The 20,835-nt window shown below is 37.3% G+C and overlaps 1 protein-coding gene across 3 annotated transcripts; it reads left to right on the top strand.

The window, feature by feature from the left end:
* Positions 1-6,834: 6,834 nt before the first annotated feature.
* rtbdn (retbindin) lies at positions 6,835-17,593 on the top strand. 3 transcript variants are annotated; one of them, XM_067370873.1, is made up of 6 exons: positions 6,835-6,876; positions 7,986-8,176; positions 8,339-8,426; positions 9,513-9,641; positions 9,963-10,059; positions 16,133-17,593. In XM_067370873.1, exons 2-6 carry the CDS (start codon positions 8,023-8,025, stop codon positions 16,484-16,486), a joined length of 822 nt encoding a protein of 273 aa, XP_067226974.1. In that variant the 5' UTR covers positions 6,835-6,876; positions 7,986-8,022; the 3' UTR covers positions 16,487-17,593. The 3 variants fall into 3 exon arrangements, with proteins under 3 accessions (XP_067226974.1, XP_067226992.1, XP_067226983.1); XM_067370891.1 differs by having other exon boundaries at positions 6,838-6,876; positions 8,000-8,176; XM_067370882.1 differs by having other exon boundaries at positions 6,857-6,876; positions 8,017-8,176.
* Positions 17,594-20,835: the final 3,242 nt, after the last annotated feature.

The raw sequence follows: 20,835 nt of genomic DNA, 5'->3' as shown, positions 1-20,835 counted from the left end.
CTAACGGTCGACTATTAGGGGGCAGCCCTACTAGTGACGATTCAGTGTATCATTCAGTCATTATTTTATTTAAAATTAAAAGAAGGAAAAAAACGAGAATTCATGTTGAATCGCCCAGTGGTCTATAAGTTAAATAATAATAATAATTTTAATAATGATAATATAAAAAAATTAATTAGTTGGTAATTAAGCACAAATTTGTAAGTAGCCTACTAATACAAAAAGAAAAGTATAATGAAATGATTTGAGAATTGGCCTATTAGAAAAGAACTGTAGTTCTGACAATAGTAGCACAAGAACAATAAAAAATGTTGTCCCCTTCTGAGGTTTCCGATGTAGACCTTGTGTTTTAATAAAATTATCATTTATATAAAAAAAAAAAAAAAAAAAGATGCACTGGATATACTTGAGGCGAGCCTGGTGCTCTCCAATGTGCGATGTGTTAGTCTGGTTGTTTAATAATAATAAAAAAAAATTGTGTGTTTTATTCTATAACAGTTTTAATAACAGTATGTATTTTGGGCTGGTATTTTTTGAAATGGGCGGGTTTTAAGCTGTAGTTGGGCTGGAAATCTTTAGTCCAATCTGGCAACACTGGTCCTGAGTGCAAGCAGACAACAACAGACATTATTTTACATTAACCAGCTGAAGTGAAGAAACTCTATGCATTGCAGAAACAATCGTTTGAAATGAAGGATCTGAACCTTTGAGTCAGAGACCCTCCGCTATGGGGAGCCTCGAGGATAAGCGTTTTTAATGGCTGTGGAGAGTTATAAGTTGAATAAACTATGTGAGGACGGCTAATGAATAGACTGTTTGTCCGCTATCATTTTTTTTTTGGCATTAAATGTTTATTTTGGAGTGAGGTTTATCTGGAGTTTACAACGAAAATATGTTGCTTTTGCGAAAGCTAGTATTCACTGTACAGCACTAGGCTACTCGTTCCTTAAAGGGTTAGTTCACCCAAAAATGAAAATTCTGTCATTAATTACTCACCCTCATGCCGTTCCACACCCGTAAGACCTTCATTAATCTTCAGAACACAAATTAAGATATTTTTGTTGAAATCTGATTAATCAGCGAGGCCTGCATAGCCAGCAATGACACTTCCTCTCTCAAGATCCATTAATGTACTAAAAAACATATTTAAATCAGTTCATGTGAGTACAGTGGTTCAATATTAATATTATAAAGCGACGAGAATATTTTTGGTGCACCAAAAAAACAAAATAACGACATATATAGTGATGGCCAATTTCAAAACACTCCTTCAGGAAGCTTCGCAGCATAATGAATCAGCGTGTTGAATCAGCAGTTCGGAGCGCCGAAGTCACAAGATTTCAGCAGTTTGACGGTTTGACGCGAATCATGATTGGATACGCTGATTGGCGCACAAAAAATATTCTCGTCGCTTTATAATATTAATATTGAACCACTGTGCTCACATGAACTGATTTAAATATGTTTTTAGTACCTTTATGGATCTTGAGAGAGGAAATGTCATTGCTGGTTATGCAGACCTCACTGAGCCATCAGATTTTATCAAAAATATCTTAATTTGTGTTCCGAAGATTAACAAAGGTCTTACAGGTGTGGAACGGCATGAGGGTGAGTAATTAATGACATTATTTTCATTTTTGGGTGAACTAACCCTTTAATGTTATCTCACTATATAATCAGAACATGTCTACTTTGACTAGATTTTCTCATAACAGGGCTTAGTTAACAAAACCATATAGTTTATTTATTTTTAATTTTTTTGAGTGGAAAAACCTACCATAGTGACGGTATCAAATGGCAAACAATGCACTTTGATAGGCCTATGTATTTGATATGTATTTATGTTCACATGTGTAAAACAGCTAATTCTGATAGTAACATACCATTTTCCATTAAAACAGTAATGTACTGTAGAAAATAATGCATTCTGGGTATTATTTGTCACTTTCAAGAAAGTAGCCTACAGGAATATATTGTGAATTAACAGCGCTCAAAGTCAAAACTCAGAGTCTGTGTTCCAAATCACACCCTATACCCTCATTCACTATTCCCTACTTTAGTTGACTAATATAGTCCATATGAGAAAGTGAATGAAAAGAAGTGAGTGAATTCAGACACTGATGAACACCTGCTGTTAACAAGCAGAATCACTGAAGGACGGAGAAACAAGACCAGAAAAACAAGAAGAGACCAGCAGAAACATGTGACTGTGAAACCAGTTTACAAAACAGTTTGACATTGTTTGTTTCTATGTACAGAAGATCTTGTTGAAAATGAACAGAGGTCTAAGTATGTATATAGTATGTATGTAGCTACCATTATGGCACTCATTGTTTGGTTAGGTTGGGCTCTTGACCCTTGACTTTATAACATTCATTTTTCTCTGACTGCTGTAAAACTTCAAATTGTGGGCCATACTTGTAGGCTATCTGAGGTGTTTAGGCAAGATGTGATGGTCTCTGTGAAAACTGGTCCATACAAATGAAACCAGCTCTGAATGGTGGAACGAATGCAGTGCAATTAGCGGCGGCCCTCTCGTCGTAATGTGGATGACCTCTCCACAAACGAACACAACAACAGCTCATCCATGAATAGCTTTGACACAAAGGATTATTATTCCAGCTCAGATGACCAAAGGCTAATAGCTTCTGTCTGCTGTCCTCAGCCCCAAAATAAAACACTCCAGCGCAAGCGAGCGATGAGAGACCTGCGGCCCCTTATTACGAAACTGTCTGTATCATTATGAATCACTCTGACAGGCCTTAACTACATGACATGAGTGAAAACATACATGAGATCTAAAACAACTTACAATGATAATAACCCCCATTCAAAGAAGCCATGGAGCTCTGTGTGTTTCAGACTGAATCCTCTACAGCTCTGTAACTAGGGCACAGTGTTTTTCGTTTGGGGCCAAAAACGTCTTAAAGCGGCGCACGGAGGTGGGATTATTCCAGAAGGAAGAGATTAGAGAAGGAATATCCAGCAAAACAAGCCTTCAGTGCCTGCTGAGAGAAATTATCCTCTCTAATATGGAGACGATGATTATAGCATCTGTTTACTGCAAATGGCTTCCTTTTATAAATGTCATATTCAGTCAGATAGCCTAGATCAGTCAAGCAGATTAAATTGCTGATATTTGACCATTTTGAAATTATTAGCCGCTTTTAGGGGCTGTTTACACGACACCATTTTCAACTGAAAACAGAAAACTTTTTATGCGTTTTGATTGTTTATTTGCATGACAACAGCGATGGTGGCCTAAAAATGCAAGTTTTTGAAAACGATACTGTTGTCATCTGCAAAAACGTGAATCTGCGAAAACAGTGATGTCATGCACATGCGTAGCTTTTACATGGTATACAGGTTCGTTCTTCGATTTCGTTTGAAGTATACCGGAGCCTTTAGAGTATCCACCTTATTTTTCAACATGTTTTCTGTGAATGTGCAAGATTTTCGATTTATTATCCGCTATAGGGAAATAACAAGAAGAATATCAAAGTGCAGTAAACTGTAAAAATATGGTTTGCGCATTTGGCGCGAGTGCTCTAGTGTTTCTTTACAAAGTGACATCGCCACCTACTTGTCTGGCATGCATAATACAGCGTTTTTCATCATTTTCACGGATCCTTGGGAATGGGGATAGTTTTGTACGGAGCCCCGCACATGACATGCAAGAAAAAAATTACATTGTGCGCGCAATTTACTAATTCGTTTGCTCGATTTACTAAATCGTGTGCACAATTTACTAAAATGTGCACATGATTTACTATTTCGTTCCCTCAAAATGAACGAAATAGTAAATCATGCGCACGTTTTAGTAAATCAAGGGAACAAAATGGTAAATCATGCGTACATTTTAGTAAATCGAGGGAACAAAATAGTAAATCGTGTACACGTTTTAGTAAATCGAGGGAACGAAATAGTAAATCGTGCGCACATTTCAGTAAATCGACGGAACGAAATAGTAAAACGTACGCACATTTTAGTAAATCGTGTGCACGTTTTAGTAAATTGTGTGCACGTTTTCAAGGGAATGAAATAGTAAATTGTGCGCACATTTTAGTAGATCGAGGCAACGAAATAGTAAATCGTGCGCACATTTTAGTAAATCGAGGGAACTAAATAGTAAATCGTACGCACATTTTAGTAAATCGAGGGAACGAAATAGTAAATCGCGCGCACATTTTAGTAAATCGAGGGAACGAAATAGTAAATCGTACGCACATTTCAGTAAATCGAGGGAATGAAATAGTAAATAGTGCGCACATTTTAGTAAATCGAGGGAACTAAATAGTAAATCGTACGCACATTTTAGTAAATCGAGGGAACGAAATAGTAAATCGCGCGCACATTTTAGTAAATCGAGGGAACGAAATAGTAAATCGTACGCACATTTTAGTAAATCGAGGGAACGAAATAGTAAATCGTACGCACATTTCAGTAAATCGAGGGAACGAAATAGTAAATCGTGCGCACATTTCAGTAAATCGAGGGAACGAAATAGTAAATCGTGCGCACATTTTAGTAAATCGAGGGAACGAAATAGTAAATCGTGCGCACATTTTAGTAAATCGAGGAAACGAAATAGTAAATCGTACGCACATTTCAGTAAATCGAGGGAACGAAATAGTAAATCGTGCACACATTTCAGTAAATCAAGGGAACGAAATAGTAAATCGTGCACACATTTCAGTAAATCAAGGGAACGAAATAGTAAATCGTGCGCACATTTCAGTAAATCGAGGGAACGAAATAGTAAATCGTGCGCACATTTTAGTAAATCGAGGGAACGAAATAGTAAATCGTGTGCACATTTTAGTAAATCGAGGGAACGAAATAGTAAATCGCATGCACATTTCAGTAAATCGAGGGAACGAAATAGTAAATCGTACGCACATTTCAGTAAATCGAGGGAACGAAATAGTAAATCGTGCGCACATTTTAGTAAATCGAGGGAACGAAATAGTAAATCGTGCGCACATTTCAGTAAATCGAGGGAACGAAATAGTAAATCGTACGCACATTTCAGTAAATTGAGGGAACGAAATAGTAAATCGTGCACACATTTCAGTAAATTGAGGGAACGAAATAGTAAATCGTACGCACATTTCAGTAAATCGAGGGAACGAAATAGTAAATCGTGCGCACATTTTAGTAAATCGAGGGAACGAAATAGTAAATCGTGCGCACATTTTAGTAAATCGAGGGAACGAAATAGTAAATCGTACGCACATTTCAGTAAATCGAGGGAACGAAATAGTAAATCGTACGCACATTTCAGTAAATCGAGGGAACGAAATAGTAAATCGTACGCACATTTCAGTAAATTGAGGGAACGAAATAGTAAATCGTGCGCACATTTCAGTAAATCGAGGGAACGAAATAGTAAATCGTGCGCACATTTCAGTAAATCGAGGGAACGAAATAGTAAATCATGTGCACATTTAGTGAATCGAGGGAATGAAATAGTAAATCGTACGCACATTTCAGTAAATCGAGGGAACGAAATAGTAAATCGTACGCACATTTTAGTAAATCGAGGGAACGAAATAGTAAATCGTGCGCACATTTCAGTAAATCGAGGGAACGAAATAGTAAATCGTACGCACATTTCAGTAAATCGAGGGAACGAAATAGTAAATCGTACGCACATTTCAGTAAATTGAGGGAACGAAATAGTAAATTGTGCGCACATTTCAGTAAATCGAGGGAACGAAATAGTAAATTGTGCGCACATTTCAGTAAATCGAGGGAACGAAATAGTAAATCATGTGCACATTTAGTGAATCGAGGGAATGAAATAGTAAATCGTGCGCACATTTTAGTAAATCGAGGGAACGAAATAGTAAATCGTGCGCACATTTTAGTAAATCGAGGGAACTAAATAGTTAATCATGTGCACATTTTAGTAAATCAAGGGAACGAAATAGTAAATTGTGCGCACGATTTAGTAAATCGAGGGAACAAAATAGTAAATTGTGCGCACATTTTAGTAAATCGAGAAAACGAATTAGTAAATTGTGCCCACGATTTAGCCTATATTTTCCTGCATGTCATGTCCGGGGCTCCATAGTTTTGATAACGTTGTCATATATACAAAGAAAAAACTTTTCAGTTTTTAGTATCATTGTTGTGTAAACATACCCTTTATCCGCATTATGTATCAGTGTTATTTTTTTCCAGGAGGATTATTATTATTATTATTTAATTTTGTGTAAAAGTGGTGTTCATTTCATTTGTCTGTGCCTTGTGGTAAATTGTGTGGACTTTCGCAATTTACTCACATTTTATTACAAAAGTTTAGATCCACCAATGAGATTTTACCATATGAGAAACATAATACGTTCATGTTGACATAGACGTGCGTGCTTGTAAAGAAACAAGAAGCTTAGGTGTCCCAATTTACCCAATTCCCCAGATTATCCTAATTCACCCCGGATTCACCTCATCAAATGTACCAAGCCTGTTTTTTGGGAAAACAAAACAGCAATAAACGCAGACGGCAGGTGCAGGTGACTCAGTAGCATGTGATTAGATTCATTAAGAAACAAGGTCACATAATAAATCCACATTACCTGTTATTATTATTAGACTGTATAACCAAAGTGTCTTTGTTTCTCCCCTATTTATAGTATTATTGCTTTTATTATGTTTCTTTGATAAATGCGCTCACCAAGAAGAACAAACCAATGACAACTGTGTGCGTGTATGTGTGTGTGTGTGTGTGTGAGAGAGAGAGAGAGAGAGAGAGAGAGAGAGCGGGTGAGGGAGGGGCGTTGTCATCGAGATGTCCTTCGACTACAGCTTGGGGAAAAGAGTGTGCAGATCAGACCAGAGAGCATCAGAACAGCCACTGGACGCCAGGAATATCAGGTATGAAGGAGTTTGATGGAAATATAAACAATCATTTTGTGTTTTTGAAATATTTCAACTCTGGCGTGAGGTGTTTATTGTGTGCATTTGAGTAAATCTGCACTGTGTAACTCTTTATCCTCTTATGCAGGACTGTATGACACAGTTAAGGACATTACCGTAATATGACCAGCACAATTAATGTTGCCTTTTAGGATTTGTTTACCTCTTAAGATAAGCTGTGAAAACTTTGTGTTGAACCTGTTTATTACTGTGATAGTGATTGAAACTAAAAGTTTCTGTAGGTTATGATGTCTCTTCTTGAGTAAACAGTGCTCTTAACCTGTTTAAATTCACATGTAAACAAAATGATTTGTTTATTTTATTTTTGGTTATATCTAATTATTTTATGTTATTTGGGAATATATATATATATATATATATATATATATATATATATATATATATATATATATATATATATATACATATGTAGTTTTTGTGTGTAATATATATTTATTTTATTTTAGTTCAATGCTAATTATAATCTTAAAGGGAGAACAACACTGCTCCTCTAAGCATCAAATAATATCCTGCAGGTTAAACAAATTCTTACTTTTCAGTTTTTCTGAATTTCAGTTTATCTAGCTTGATTCCCAATTGATCCCCTCAGGATTGATTCCAAATTTTGATGGAAATTCCTCTTGCATTGCTTGATGATCTTTTTAGTTTACATTTTTCTTAATTTCAGTTTATCCAGATTGATTCCCAATTGATCCCCTTAGGATTGATTCCAAATTTTGATGGAAATTCCTCTTGTATTGCTTGAGGATTTAACTGAGTGTTTAACTGAGCTGGGTAGCGTTTCCCAAAAGCACCGTAAGCTTAAGTTGATCATAGCTCCATTGCCACTGATCAAGCTACGATCAACTTAAGCTTACGATGCTTTTGGGAAACGCTGCCCAGATCTGTTTACTTAAAAACACTTCTGTAATACTCATGAATAAGTCATTGTGAAGCATTATATAATGGCCACAGAATATAAATGAATACAAGTGCAAATATGAATCATAAGTGTTATGCAGCATCATGTTAGTTGATGAAAGTCATTATAAAGTGTTTCCCATCAGATTATTTCTTACAGTTGAAAGACATACGCAGGTGAAAATGGGCGTGTCCAGAGTTCTGCTCGGCCTCGCCTACCTCATTCTATTGGCTGCTGCTGTGATGAGTCACGAGGGGGCGTGTCTGCAGGATGGGAGGCACAAAGCCACGGCCAGTCCAGAGCCCCGTCTGAAGGAGTGTTCCCTCTACATGGAGAGTGTGTGCACACTTTATTACAGTCATCTTACAAACACACAGCTGATTCAAAACTAGTCTAGATCACTTCATTAAAAACTTTGTTTTGATTCAGGTCCATTTCAGTGTCAAATTGGGACTAAATGGTTTTTCCCAGTTTGTGAATGTTTGTGTCTCTGTCCAGACTCGTGTTGTTCTGAGACGGATGTTCAGGATCTCTCCAGCTCTGTGGACAACTCTCTCTGGGATAAGTGTGGTCTTCTCAGCCCTCTGTAAGCCTCTGCTGATTATATTCATTCCCTCAATAGACATGATCCATTATTTATACTGTAAAATCTGATTAACAGCTTTTAACAGCAGATGATAATAGTTTTGCCTCATATTTGTTTTCAATAAAACTCCATTTTTAATTATTATTGTGAAGGATGCACAATATGTAAACAAGATTTTAAAAACACCCATTAACCACTTTTGCAGAGAATTTTCTTTCTTATGTTGACATATTTCTTATTAAACAGGAAGTGTTAAATGTTAACACGGTGCTAAAAGTTACAGGGTTTGTCCTTTTTTAGACTCTAGATGGCAGTATGTATTTGTTTGTGTCTTCTTTTATATATTTAGTTAATTAGTCATTTTTAATCCTTGTTTATTTATTTATTTTTAATCCATATTTATTTAAATTATTATTTATTTATTTATATATTTAGTTAGTTTTAATCCAGTTTTATTTATTTTTAATTATTTTTTATTTAATTATTACTTATGTACAGGTGTGGTTTTGTATATGTGATTGTGAAGTTTTGTGTAAATGCTCATTATTGTTCTACTGAATGTGTTGGTAAAGTACCATGTCTTTTTCTTCAATTACAAAAGACTACATTTGGAATATTTAGAAATATAGAGTATTATAAATATGGAGTATTTTCTGCTAGAAGTTTATTTTGTCAACTTTTAGAAGTGCACTGTATGAAGGGACAAACCTAAAATCTTGTTTTGATGTGTTGTTTAAAGGGTTAGTTCACCCAAAAATGAAAGTTATCCCATGATTTACTCACCCTCAAGCCATCCTAGGTGTATATGACTATCTTCTTTCAGACAAACACAATCTGAGATATATTTAAAAATATCCGGGCTCTCTTTATAATGGTAGTGAATGGGGGGCCTTTTTTGAAGTAAAAAATGAATGCATCCATCCATCATAAATATAATCCATACAGCTCCAGGGGGTAAATAAAGGCCTTCTAAAGCAAGGCGATGGGTTTTTGTAAGAAAAATATCCATATTTAAAACTTTATAAACTAGCTTATTACTGTGCTAGTGATTGAACTAACCCTTTAACTGTCTGTCTCTCTCTGTAGCTGTGAGTCCTTCCTGAAGCGTGTCGTCTGTTTTTATCGCTGTTCTCCTGATGCTGCTCGCTGGCCACACCCACATCGTGACTCCTCCCTGAAGGCGGTGCCCCTGTGCCACAGCTTCTGCAGAGACTGGTGAGGCCACGCCCACTCATCTGCATAAACACACAGGCCCTGTCCCAAATGGAGCCCTAAGCCCTTGAGACCTTCCTCCGAGTCCAGAGTTTCGTGACATAATGTCGCTATGACTGTTGGGTAAAAGTCGTCGACAAGACCGCAAGTGCACATGAAGTGTGCCTTTCAAGACAGGGCTACACTTTAGGTCCAAGGCTTTTGTGATAAGTAATCTGACAACCCGCTTTAATTGGCAGTAATGAGCTGCTCAATCTGAGTGTTCTTCATTATTTATTGGTTTAGCTGTTGGTAATGTGATGACAAGAGATGTCACTGTTGCAGGTACGAGGCCTGTAAACTGGACCTGACGTGCGCTCGAGACTGGACCACTGACCCAAGAGGACAGAACTGCACTGGCGGCTGTGTGCCTTACCAACAGGTAATATCATACCGGACATTATATCACCACACTCACTACTAGATCTTTACATTTCTGAAGAAAATGTGAGTGAAAAAAATCTGGGCAACTCATTGCTGCAGTGCTATGAAGTTGTTGGTGGTTGCCAGGGTGTTGATATGCAATTGCAAAGTTTTTTTTTTATGTTTTCAGTGTGTTGCTAAGGTGTTTTTAGTGGATTTTGGCATATAGCTATGTGTTTTGGGTGGTTGCCAGGGTGTTGCTATGCAGTTATTAAGGTTTTTGAATGTGTATTGTTTTGAATGTGTAGTGTATTGCTAAGTTGTTCTGAAGAGTTTTTTGACTAATTTATTATAGGTGCTAGGGCATTATGGGTGGTTGCCAGGGTATTGCTATGCAGTTACTAAGGAGGTCTGAATGTTGCTAGGAGGTTGTGAAGGTGTTCTGACTGAGTAGTTTTTAATCACATTGCTATGGTGTTGTGGGTGGTTGCCAGGCTGTTGCTATGTAGATTTTTTTTTATGTTTGTAATGTGTTTGATGTGCCAAGTGTTGGCACATTGCTTTGTATTCCTAGGGTGTTGTGGGTGTTTGTTTCTATGCAGTTGTTAGGGTGTTGATAATGTGTTCTAAAGGAGATTTTTCACAATGCTATGAATTGTGGCTGGTTGCCAGGGTGTTGCTATGCAGATGCTATTTTTTATATTTTAGGTGTGTTGTTAAGTGGTTGCCATGGTGTTGCTATGCAGTTGCTTAGGGTTTTGAGGAGTTTTTGAAATATTGCTGTATTGTTAGGGTGTCGTACATGATTGCCAGCATGTTGCTATGAAGTTTCTGAGGTCTTCTAAGGTGTTCTGAGGATTTTTGACACATTTAATTTGACACTATTAAATTAAGTTGCTATTTATTTTTAGATATAAACATCAACACTCAAATAATAATAATAATAATACAAATTGTATGTAAACATGTAAATTGCACATAAGGCAGTTTTTGTTACAAGGCAGCACATAAGGCAGTATTCATGTTCATTCAGTGGTAGTGAAGAGGAAGGTATGATTGCGTTCAACTCGCGCTCCGCACTGCCGTTTGAACTGTCTGAGGCGCCTATAGCGATCTGTCACGCCACATCAAAAAGTGCCAAAATGAATTGTTGTTTGAATTTCGTGATGAAATCGATAGAATTTAAAAGATGATAGATTATCGAAAGTAACAAAACACTGAGCTTTATTGCGATTATTGAGTACAGAGATGACGTGATTCTGTAGGCCAACCCGGAAGTTAGCGGCGCACGGGTTCCCTCAATCAAAAGCCTATGCATTTTTCCCATACTACATGTTTTGTCTATCAAGATAATCTTTACAAGTTAGCACAACATTTATACATTTTGAAGCCTAAATAATGTTGTCAGATATAAAAAGCTAACAGTAGGCTATAAACGGACTACAGCACACCATGGTCGCGGATCAACGTCACCAACACCAAACTTCCTCAAACTTTGAAAACAACTTTATTTAAAAACATGATTATGATCTGCGCTGTTATGAATACTTATCCACTTTTTCATGAGAAATGCTGTCCAAATGTCCCGTTTTTAATGATGACGTCTAAAGTCCCTGCCAAAGGAAGTAGTCCCTTTTAGCAATTTGTTAGCAACCGCCATTTTTAAGACACAATAAAGGTTTAAAAATCACAAGCGGGTTATAACTGGTGTGTTTTATGTCATAGATCAAAATGTGAAAATATTTAGAGTAGGGATGTCCCGATCACGTTTTTTTGCCCTCGAGTCCGAGTCCGAGTCATTTGATTTTGAGTATCTGCCGATACCGAGTCCCGATCCGATACTTAATAGCCTACATAAAAAAGAATAAAGAAGAGCGAAAAAACAGATCCAGGAACAGTGCTTTTCAGGTTTTTCAGGTATTCAGTTTTCAAATAGTAATCAAATATAAAATATCACTGCATATTATCTTTACTGTATAAAATAAATAAAGATTAATCATTATTGAAGTTACAAAAACTATTCAGTCAAGAGCAGTGAGTGATTTCTTTGTTGTTTGATTTAACATTAAATACAGGCAGCAGGAATAGTTGATGTCCCTTTAAGACATGCACGATCCACTACATATACTGTTCCACATGCGCTGTCTTTCTCGACTAATATACGCTCACTTAAGACATAACCGACTATGTTTGCTAGGATACTCGCTAGGACGGGCATGTTGACATAATGTTTGTATGAATTTGTCTGCTGAAGCGCAAGACTTGAAAGAGAACTCAGTATTTGCGCGCTGACTAGAATAAGCGTGTGCGCGCTTCGGATGAGCGCACACAAATCTTCTCACAGCGCGCGCGAGTTCTCTTTCGCGTCTTGTTCTTTAAGGTTTAAATCAGCAAGGCTTAAAAGAGTTAGTTTAAATACAGACAGCAACGTGTGTCAACACCCGGGTGATGACGGCGTAAATGACTGGACATGAGAGCAGACGGCACTCGCAGTTAACAGTTTACAAAGAGTGACTGTTTTGTCCACGCTTTCTGATTATCGTTGTTGTAACGTTTTGTGCATCCATCGACTGAAACATACATTATCTGAACTCTGTCTGTTTTCCACGTTGCTATTTTAAACAAACCATATTAACCAATAGATGCGTCGTCGAGATGGACCGCAGTGCAAGTGCGGTCTGTAAGTGGAGAACCGTTGCACCCCTAATACATATATATCCGAGTCCTGATCGGGAGGTAATGTCCGATTCCGATCGAGTCTGAAACCACATGATCGGGCCCGATTTCCGATCATGTGATCGGATCTGGACATCCCTAATTTAGAGGCTTTGTTAACCACAGACCTTACTTCAGGCGATTTAGCAAAAACCATAGACTTTAGAGCGATGGAACCGGAAGTCCTAAAATGCTAACTCGCTTCTGGGTAGTTAGGCTACAATGCGTTACTGCGCACGCCCCTTCTGGATTGGAGTGTGGATCGCCTGTTCTGTTGTTAGTGTGTTGTGGGTGGTTGCCAAGGTGTTGCTGTGCAGTTGCTGTTTCTTTTGTGTTGGGCTTTTTATTAAACAGAGGGACAGTTTTAATCTGATGTCCAAATTGCCACTCAACAGGGCAAGAAAAATAATGAGGTTTGTTCACATCACTATCAGCACTATAGTGCTAGTGATGCAAACATCATTACAGAGAGGAACGCACTAGAGAGAGTATATGTGACTCCAGGCATGGACACAGCTGGAACGTCTTTGGAAAACACACACACACACACACACACACATCAAATGTGTCAGTTCTTGTCACATTTACTCACCACTGACATGTTGTACATGTGAAAAGAGAGAGAGAAAGAGGGTGTGAATCAGCACAACCAGCTTCATACAGTCAGTTTCAGAGCTCAAATGTGGTTCAAATCACGTAATTTGTAAGAGTGTTTGAAAGAGTGTTTGATGCAACATTTTATGGTTGTAATAAGGTAAATAAAATACTTTATTTTGACAACATCTGTTGAAAAAAAGTTGTTCTGTGAATTGAGTCCAGTAATACCAAGATAAAGCAAGCAAATATTTGGCTGGTCATGTGATTTTCAATGTTAATCAGACTTTTCTGCCATTCACTTCTTTAGGGGTATTCATTTTTTTAAATATTTGGTAATTTTTTTTTTATAAGGTTTAACAGTGAGAGTAGGACTTGTTTTAATCGTGATGAATTGACTGGATGTTGATGTTATATGAAGGTGTTTGATTTAATTTGATGATGGAAATTAAAGTCGTTTCGGAGGTGGAAGTGAAGTTATGATATTGATCAAAGATTACACTTTTGTTTCCGTAGAATAGCATGCAGTGATGAATCACAATAAGAGCAGGAACATGAATTAAGACAGTAAATAGAGTCACAGTTGATCTCATGTTGATTTTAAGATAACCGTGTCTCTGTGGAAATGCTGCTGGCAGGGAAAATTCATAATCAACTCAATCATCACATGTGCACAACCGTGAGCGACAGAGAAACACACACTTCGCATGTTCTGAGGGGTGAAAATCACAGCTAATAATGAGAGAAAGCCGAGGAGGTGTGTGTGTGTGTGTGTGTGTGTTTCTACATTCAGGAATCATTAAAGTGCATAAATCGCTGATGTGTGAATTTAATGACGGACAGTGTTAGCAGCACATCTGAAATGTTTTATCATCATTACACAATATTTTTGACGCTACATAGAGGATAAGATGCCTCATAACTGCATCTGTGCTCTTCACATTGCTTAATTTTTACTTTATCTCCCAGTTTATGACTGAACACTAATTAGGGATGATAATCTGTAATTAGATTCAGACCATCTTATTTCATCAATGGCTGCAGCAGTGAATAAGTAATTCTGAACAACAGTTAATATATATATATATATATATATATATATATATATATATATATATATATATATATATATATATATATATAATATTTTATATGTGTAAATTTGTAAATTCAGTGTGAATAAATTAAATTGATCAAAAATTAATTTAATAATAACAAAAGATTTTAATCTGACAAGCAGTCTATAACTAGCAGTCTGAAGAACTATTCAGGTTGATTTTGTTTGCAAGTTCTGCTGTTTAAGTATATTTACTGCTATTTATTTTATTTTATGTTTTAAGAATGCACAACAAACCAATTACACACTGCATTCTCAGCAGTGCCACAAGGGGCCACTATTGCAGCTTCAGCGGTGCACTCATATTACCATGAATAGAAGAAAGTGCAGTGCAATATGGCGGAATAAGTCCCGCCTTCTAAATAAAAGAGCCAATCACCATTTGGTAAAGTCACTGCAGCTGCATTAGAAGCTCCGGTTGCTATAGAAACAGTAAGTGTTTCAAGACACCAGCTTATGACTGCACATGTGGATTGGCTGGACCAGTCTGAAAATGCAGCTTTTTTTGTCATGATTTGAGCATTTAGAAACAGAATTTATGAGACAGTTGTTGTCAGATTTCATTGGTAATTTCAAATATGAAATTTAATCATAAGCTTGGTGAACCGCTTTGGAAAAATTTGATTTTTCCCCATTCAAAGAGAGAAAAGCTGCACTTGCATGATTGAAATAGCTGCAATAGAGGTGTTCAAAATATGGCCGCTGAGTGAACTGACAGTTGCCTTAAAGGGGTGGTTGATTATGATTTCACTTTTTTAACTAGCTAGTGTGTAATGTTGCTGTTTGAGCATAAACAACATCTGCAAAGTTATGACGCTCAAAGTTTAATGCAAAGTGAGATATTTTCTTTAACAGAAATCACTTATTAAGAACTACAACAAACAGCTGGTAGGGACTACAACAAGCTTCTTCCTGGGTTATTGACATCACAAACCCTACATTTTACATAAACCCCGCCCCCGAGAACACACAACAAAGGGGGTAAGGTCATGTTGGGCTGCTTTAGAGAAGAGGAAGAGTTGTTGTAATCGAGGGTTGTTGCCATGCTGTCATTTTACGCTGGACTGCTTCACAAACGAGGCTCAATTCAATGCTGGATTTGCACAAAAGATGAACATGACGGCACATGCTAGTGGATGAGTTGAATCAACACCACAGAAACTACATAAATTTATCCACTAACTGTTCAGAAACATCCAGTTTCATTCTAAAAGTTGTAACTTCTTCCTGAGTCTCTTCATCAATGTCGACTCCGGTTTGAACAATGTAAGGCTGAACAACGTTACTGACAATCCTCATTTTGGCTGCGTGACATTCTCCAGCTTTGTTGTTGCTGAGCAACTGAAGCGTGAGCTATTAAAGCTCCGCCCTCTTCTTTAAAGGGGGCAGGAGCAGCAGCTCATTTGCATTTAAAGGGACACACACAAAAACGGCGTGTTTTTGCTCACACCCAAATAGGGGCAAATTTGACAAGCTGTAATAAATGATCTGTGGGGTATTTTGAGCTGAAACTTCACAGACACATTCTGAAGACACCAGAGACTTGCATTACATCTTGTAAAAAGCCATTATTGGTCCCCTTTAAAGGACCTTTGATCAAACAGTTGTTTGTTTGCGTACTTGTGAACATGTTCTGATCTACCATGCATCTGTCTTTGTTGGTCAGATGTATCAGCACGGGCGAGACCTCTGCGAGAGTCTTTGGGGAGACGCTTTCATGACAGTCGAAGATGACCCTGGGGAAGAAGATGGGGTCGAAGGTCATAGCTGCGGCTGTCTGACTCTCAGCGCCTCAGATCGAGAGGTGATCGCGGCCTTGAGGGTTCAGGAAGGAGACCCCGAAGAACTGGACACCACCAAGAGCGGCCTGCCACAGTACAGAGCGCCCTGCCCTCCTGCGCAGCCTCAGACACGCAGCGCCACAGCGCCACCACAGGCCCGGAGGAGCAGCGGCAACTCCGTACTGCGCAAACGCTCCGTTCTGACAACTGATATGGAAGGCAGTGGGAGCGGCTTCTAGAACATTTGTGTTCTAGATCTGCTGAATGTTTGTTCTGTTTTATCCTATCAGTTGAATTTAAAGTAAACTAATGCAGTAAGCTTTCTACCATAATTCTATTATCCATTTAACACATTCAACAAAACAATCCTGAATAGACTAAAACTACTTCTGTCATTTCAAATTCTGCTTATTTTAACCTGTTAATGGCAACATGAAAAGTTGATTTTAGGTCTGAACCTCACTGAATATTTGGTAACACTTTAAAATAAGCTTTAACATTAGTGCACTACATGAACGAATGATGAACAATACTTCTATAGCATTTAATAATCCTAGCTAATGTTAATCTCAGCATTTACTAATACATTTTTTAAAATAAAAAGTTGTCTGGTAACATTAGTTAATGGTCCAACCCTAACATGAACAAACAATGAATAACTGTACTTTTTATTTTAACTAAAATTACCAAGGATTTATAAATGCTGTATAAAATATATTGCTCATTGTTAGTTCAGGTTAGCTAATGCATTAACTTCACTTGGAAATATGTCAAATTACATCAAGAAAATGGGTTGCGACTTTTGTGTTGAGTTGAACTGTTTATTCAGTGTGTTTTTGTATTTGCCCACTGCATGAAAGCACATCATTACATTTAAAATATTATGGATTTTTTTTTTTTTTTTTTTGGCTCAGTTTAGACTTAAATGTAGCTGTTGTTGCTTGTTTCTACAACTGTGATATTTCATCATAATCGCAACATATGGAAGTATGGATAATGTCTCATATCCTCTAACAATACATTATCATATACACGTATAGCCAACACTTTATATTTCACACAGTCATATATGTGTAATTTATGTCTGTGTGTTAATGTTTTGAGTAAATTACTTTATTAGTGTAAACACAGATGATTCAGCGGTCATTTACTCTTAAGTATTTATACTGACGTATATTAAAATAATGTTGTAAAGAAAAACTATGAGAGAGCACTGTAAAATCTGTTTGACTAGTTAAGAATGAGTGTATTTGTTGACTGTTTAACAGTTAACGCGAGGATATGTGTGCTCTGTTTGTATGTAAATGGATGGTCAGTGTGAGCAATTTGATGTTTCTGTATTTTGTGGCTGCATTGAGTAAACGTGTTTCTCTTCTGATCTTATTTGTCTTTAATTCATAAATAAACAAAATTGGAATTTGTTCGTTCTTTTAATTTTTATTTTTAAAGCAGTTTCAACTCACCCACATGAAAAAAGTACTATAATATTTACTATAATAAATTGTAGTATACACTGTATAGTATATACAACACTTTGTTAATAAATGCTACAGCATACTAATTATAGTGAACTGATAAACTAGTAGTTTTTACTAGTGTAGTATAATACCCTATAGTTGTAGAAAACTTAGTACGAGTAATTTATTTACCACAACAACTATAGAATTACCACAACAAATTAATTCAAGTACTTTAGTATGGTTCAAAAACACTATAGTATTTTACTATAAATTACTATAGTAGCCTATTTTTTCATGTTCGTCATTAGTTTATTGTAAAGTTTTATTATTAGCCTATATTGTGTTTATCTTACCAAATTTATGCTTCATTTAACTAATGAACTTAAATTATAGCATGGCATTAGGTGCTTTCACGCCGCCATGTCGTAAAAACCGTATTACGAGATTCAATTAATCGTAGATTACAACGTGTAAACTCGGTATTTTCTGAGAGCTCCCACTTGTACCACGTGACTGCTGTACCACTAGACCGCTGCAGGTTCACTTTGGCTTTGTTAATTTAATAACTGTATTTGCAGTATTGTAGGGTTTAGTGTTGGGGTAGGTGTAGTCGTTGATAAAATACAATCTGATAAGTAGCAAATTAATTTACTGTTATTTTATTATGAAATTTTTCCTCACTTCCGGCCGTTGCTATCTAGTGTTGCCCTAGAAACGCACAATTCCGAGTTCCAGGATGTGAACAGCTCGTCACGGGTTGTCATGGTTAATGGCGCGAACGCATTAACTGTCGAAATGAAAGCTGTCGAGGAAAGACGTGTTTTGGGGTTTTCTGCTGACGAAACACTGCAAAAAAATATACAACATATTGAGCTGTGAAAAAAATATAAGTGATCTAGGAGCTTTATACAACTTCTACAGGGGATGCAACCCGTCATGGCGCTGCTCCGAATAAGGCCTGCAGCATTATTCTTTAACTATTAATTATTCCACACGTTAACAGCTTCAAGACCATTTTTATTTGTTTTATTGCACTTGCACCACTAGATGGCGCCATGAACCCATTTAAGGTGAAACACAGTCATTAACACTGATGGTGTTTGATGCTGAAGTCATGAGTTAAACCAGGTTTGACCTTTAACACCTCGTAACCAACTTATCTAACCACAAAAACTCCCACTGATCACAAGATTTAAACAATATTATGGCATATTCAGCTATAGCCTGCTTATCATATGTCAGCCAGTGTTACTTTAGTATTATTTAATATACTATTATAGTATTTATTAATATTTTGAAAATATAATATAATGTACATTTACACAAAACACATGTACTGACCACTGCTGTTCACGACCCTCAGGTAAAAAGCACCAAACTCATCTGTGGCATCGATCAGACTCTGAGCAGATACTCAAGTACAATACTCAGGTTGTATCGATGTCGGTGGGTGTTTGACGGAAAGTGTCACGCAGAAAAACTATCTGAGCCTCAGCGTTCATCTCTCAGTCTTGGAAAGGAAAAGAAGGAATATTCATGAGATCGAAGGAGAGATTTACAGTGTGTGAGTGGGAGAGAAAGATGAAATGTGCTAATCAGCTAGTGTTTGATGGAGGAGATGAGCCCACATTTTGTCGTCATCAGTCACTGATGTTTCTCCCTCCTCTGTACGTGAAGCTCCTTCTGACAGTCTGTCAGGCGTTAGAAAGCCTCTTGATGTAGAACAGGGCAAATGAAGAATAAATGCTCCGTAAAGCTCAGAAACTCTTCAGGCTAATCACGATGGCAGGATAAAAATAACACACGCAGGTTCTGTTGTGAAACTTTGCTGAATGAGCTTTGACTCATTCATGAGTGCTGCGCTTTTACAGGCCTGTGAGCCATTCTTGTGTCAATTAAACTGGGGAAAAAAGGGAAATGAGAGAGTAACAATCATAGAAAGCAGTAAACTCACTTTCAATATACAGTAAAAATAAATTACAGGGTAACACACATAGGCCTGTACAAAAAATAAAATGGTTTTGCAACCATTGGAGAGTCTTTTAAAGCTCTGCTTTAGAAACATATTTTAATGAAGGTAACTGGTAAAGCCAAACACTTATCTGAAGAAGATAATGTCCCGGAAGCTTATTTTATTTATTATTTTAAATTTTTATTTATTTTCATTCGGCACGACCCTCAAAGTGCATTATGGGTAGGCTATTCTAGCCGTTGAGGGTACATCAGTTGTACATTCATTATTGTGGCGCACTATGGGATTAAATGAGTGCACTCGATAACGTCCACTATGGTTTCGGTCACCGCTACAAATGGCTGTCTTTTCAAAAAGGGTCCTTTTTAATATAGGGGCGATTTCGCCATTGTTAAGGCGCGGTCACATTAGCGAATTGTCAGCGAATTTTCAAGTGCAAAAAGGTATAAAACACAGAACACCCAGAAGTCATTTTCAAGCCATGCAGTTTTTTGTTGGTTCAAAAATAGCAAAACGTGTGTGAAATCTTTCTCCCTGAATTCCATTTGGAATGACTGGATTTCGCCGCGAAAATTCGCTAAACAGCGGTAAATATGACCGCGCTTTTAATTGCTGAATCTTCATATATAAAGTCAAAAACATCAGAATGGAACAAGTCCATTTAAGAGCGGAGGTGGGGGTGAGATTGTTCCGTAAGAAACACTTATGAAACTAAAAGAGCTCTTGATATTGTTGAGTGTCAGATGAAATGAAGCATATGACGGTGTGCACCTTTAAAATCTCCAAAACAACCTGAGCCCGTGTGCGTGTGCGCGCATGCTTTCAGCGCTTTGATGTGGCTTCCTTCGATTTCCACCTCGAGAGCGAGCAGAAAAACACGCAGGTGGGTCACTGACGTCATTTGACAGGTGGACCCGAGTGGGCTTTTCTCACCGTGTAAAAAAACCCCGCTCCCACTTTCCAGAGATCTAGTGGCAGAAAAACAAACGTCCTACACGTTTCTTGAGCCTGTTTTGTTATTTGGGCTATAGTTGAGACCCGTTTGTATGTAGGCTACACAAAAAAAAAAAAAGGAAAAAGATGGTTCTTTAAAGGTTCTTTCGACGTATAGTAAAAGGTAACTTTAAAATCGTATGGTCCTGAAGTACCCTGAAAT

Source organism: Chanodichthys erythropterus, chromosome 3 (assembly GCF_024489055.1).
Source record: "Chanodichthys erythropterus isolate Z2021 chromosome 3, ASM2448905v1, whole genome shotgun sequence".
Classification (NCBI taxonomy): domain Eukaryota; kingdom Metazoa; phylum Chordata; class Actinopteri; order Cypriniformes; family Xenocyprididae; genus Chanodichthys; species Chanodichthys erythropterus.
Note: the sequence above shows the minus strand (reverse complement) of the source record. Positions and strands in the feature narration are given on the sequence as shown.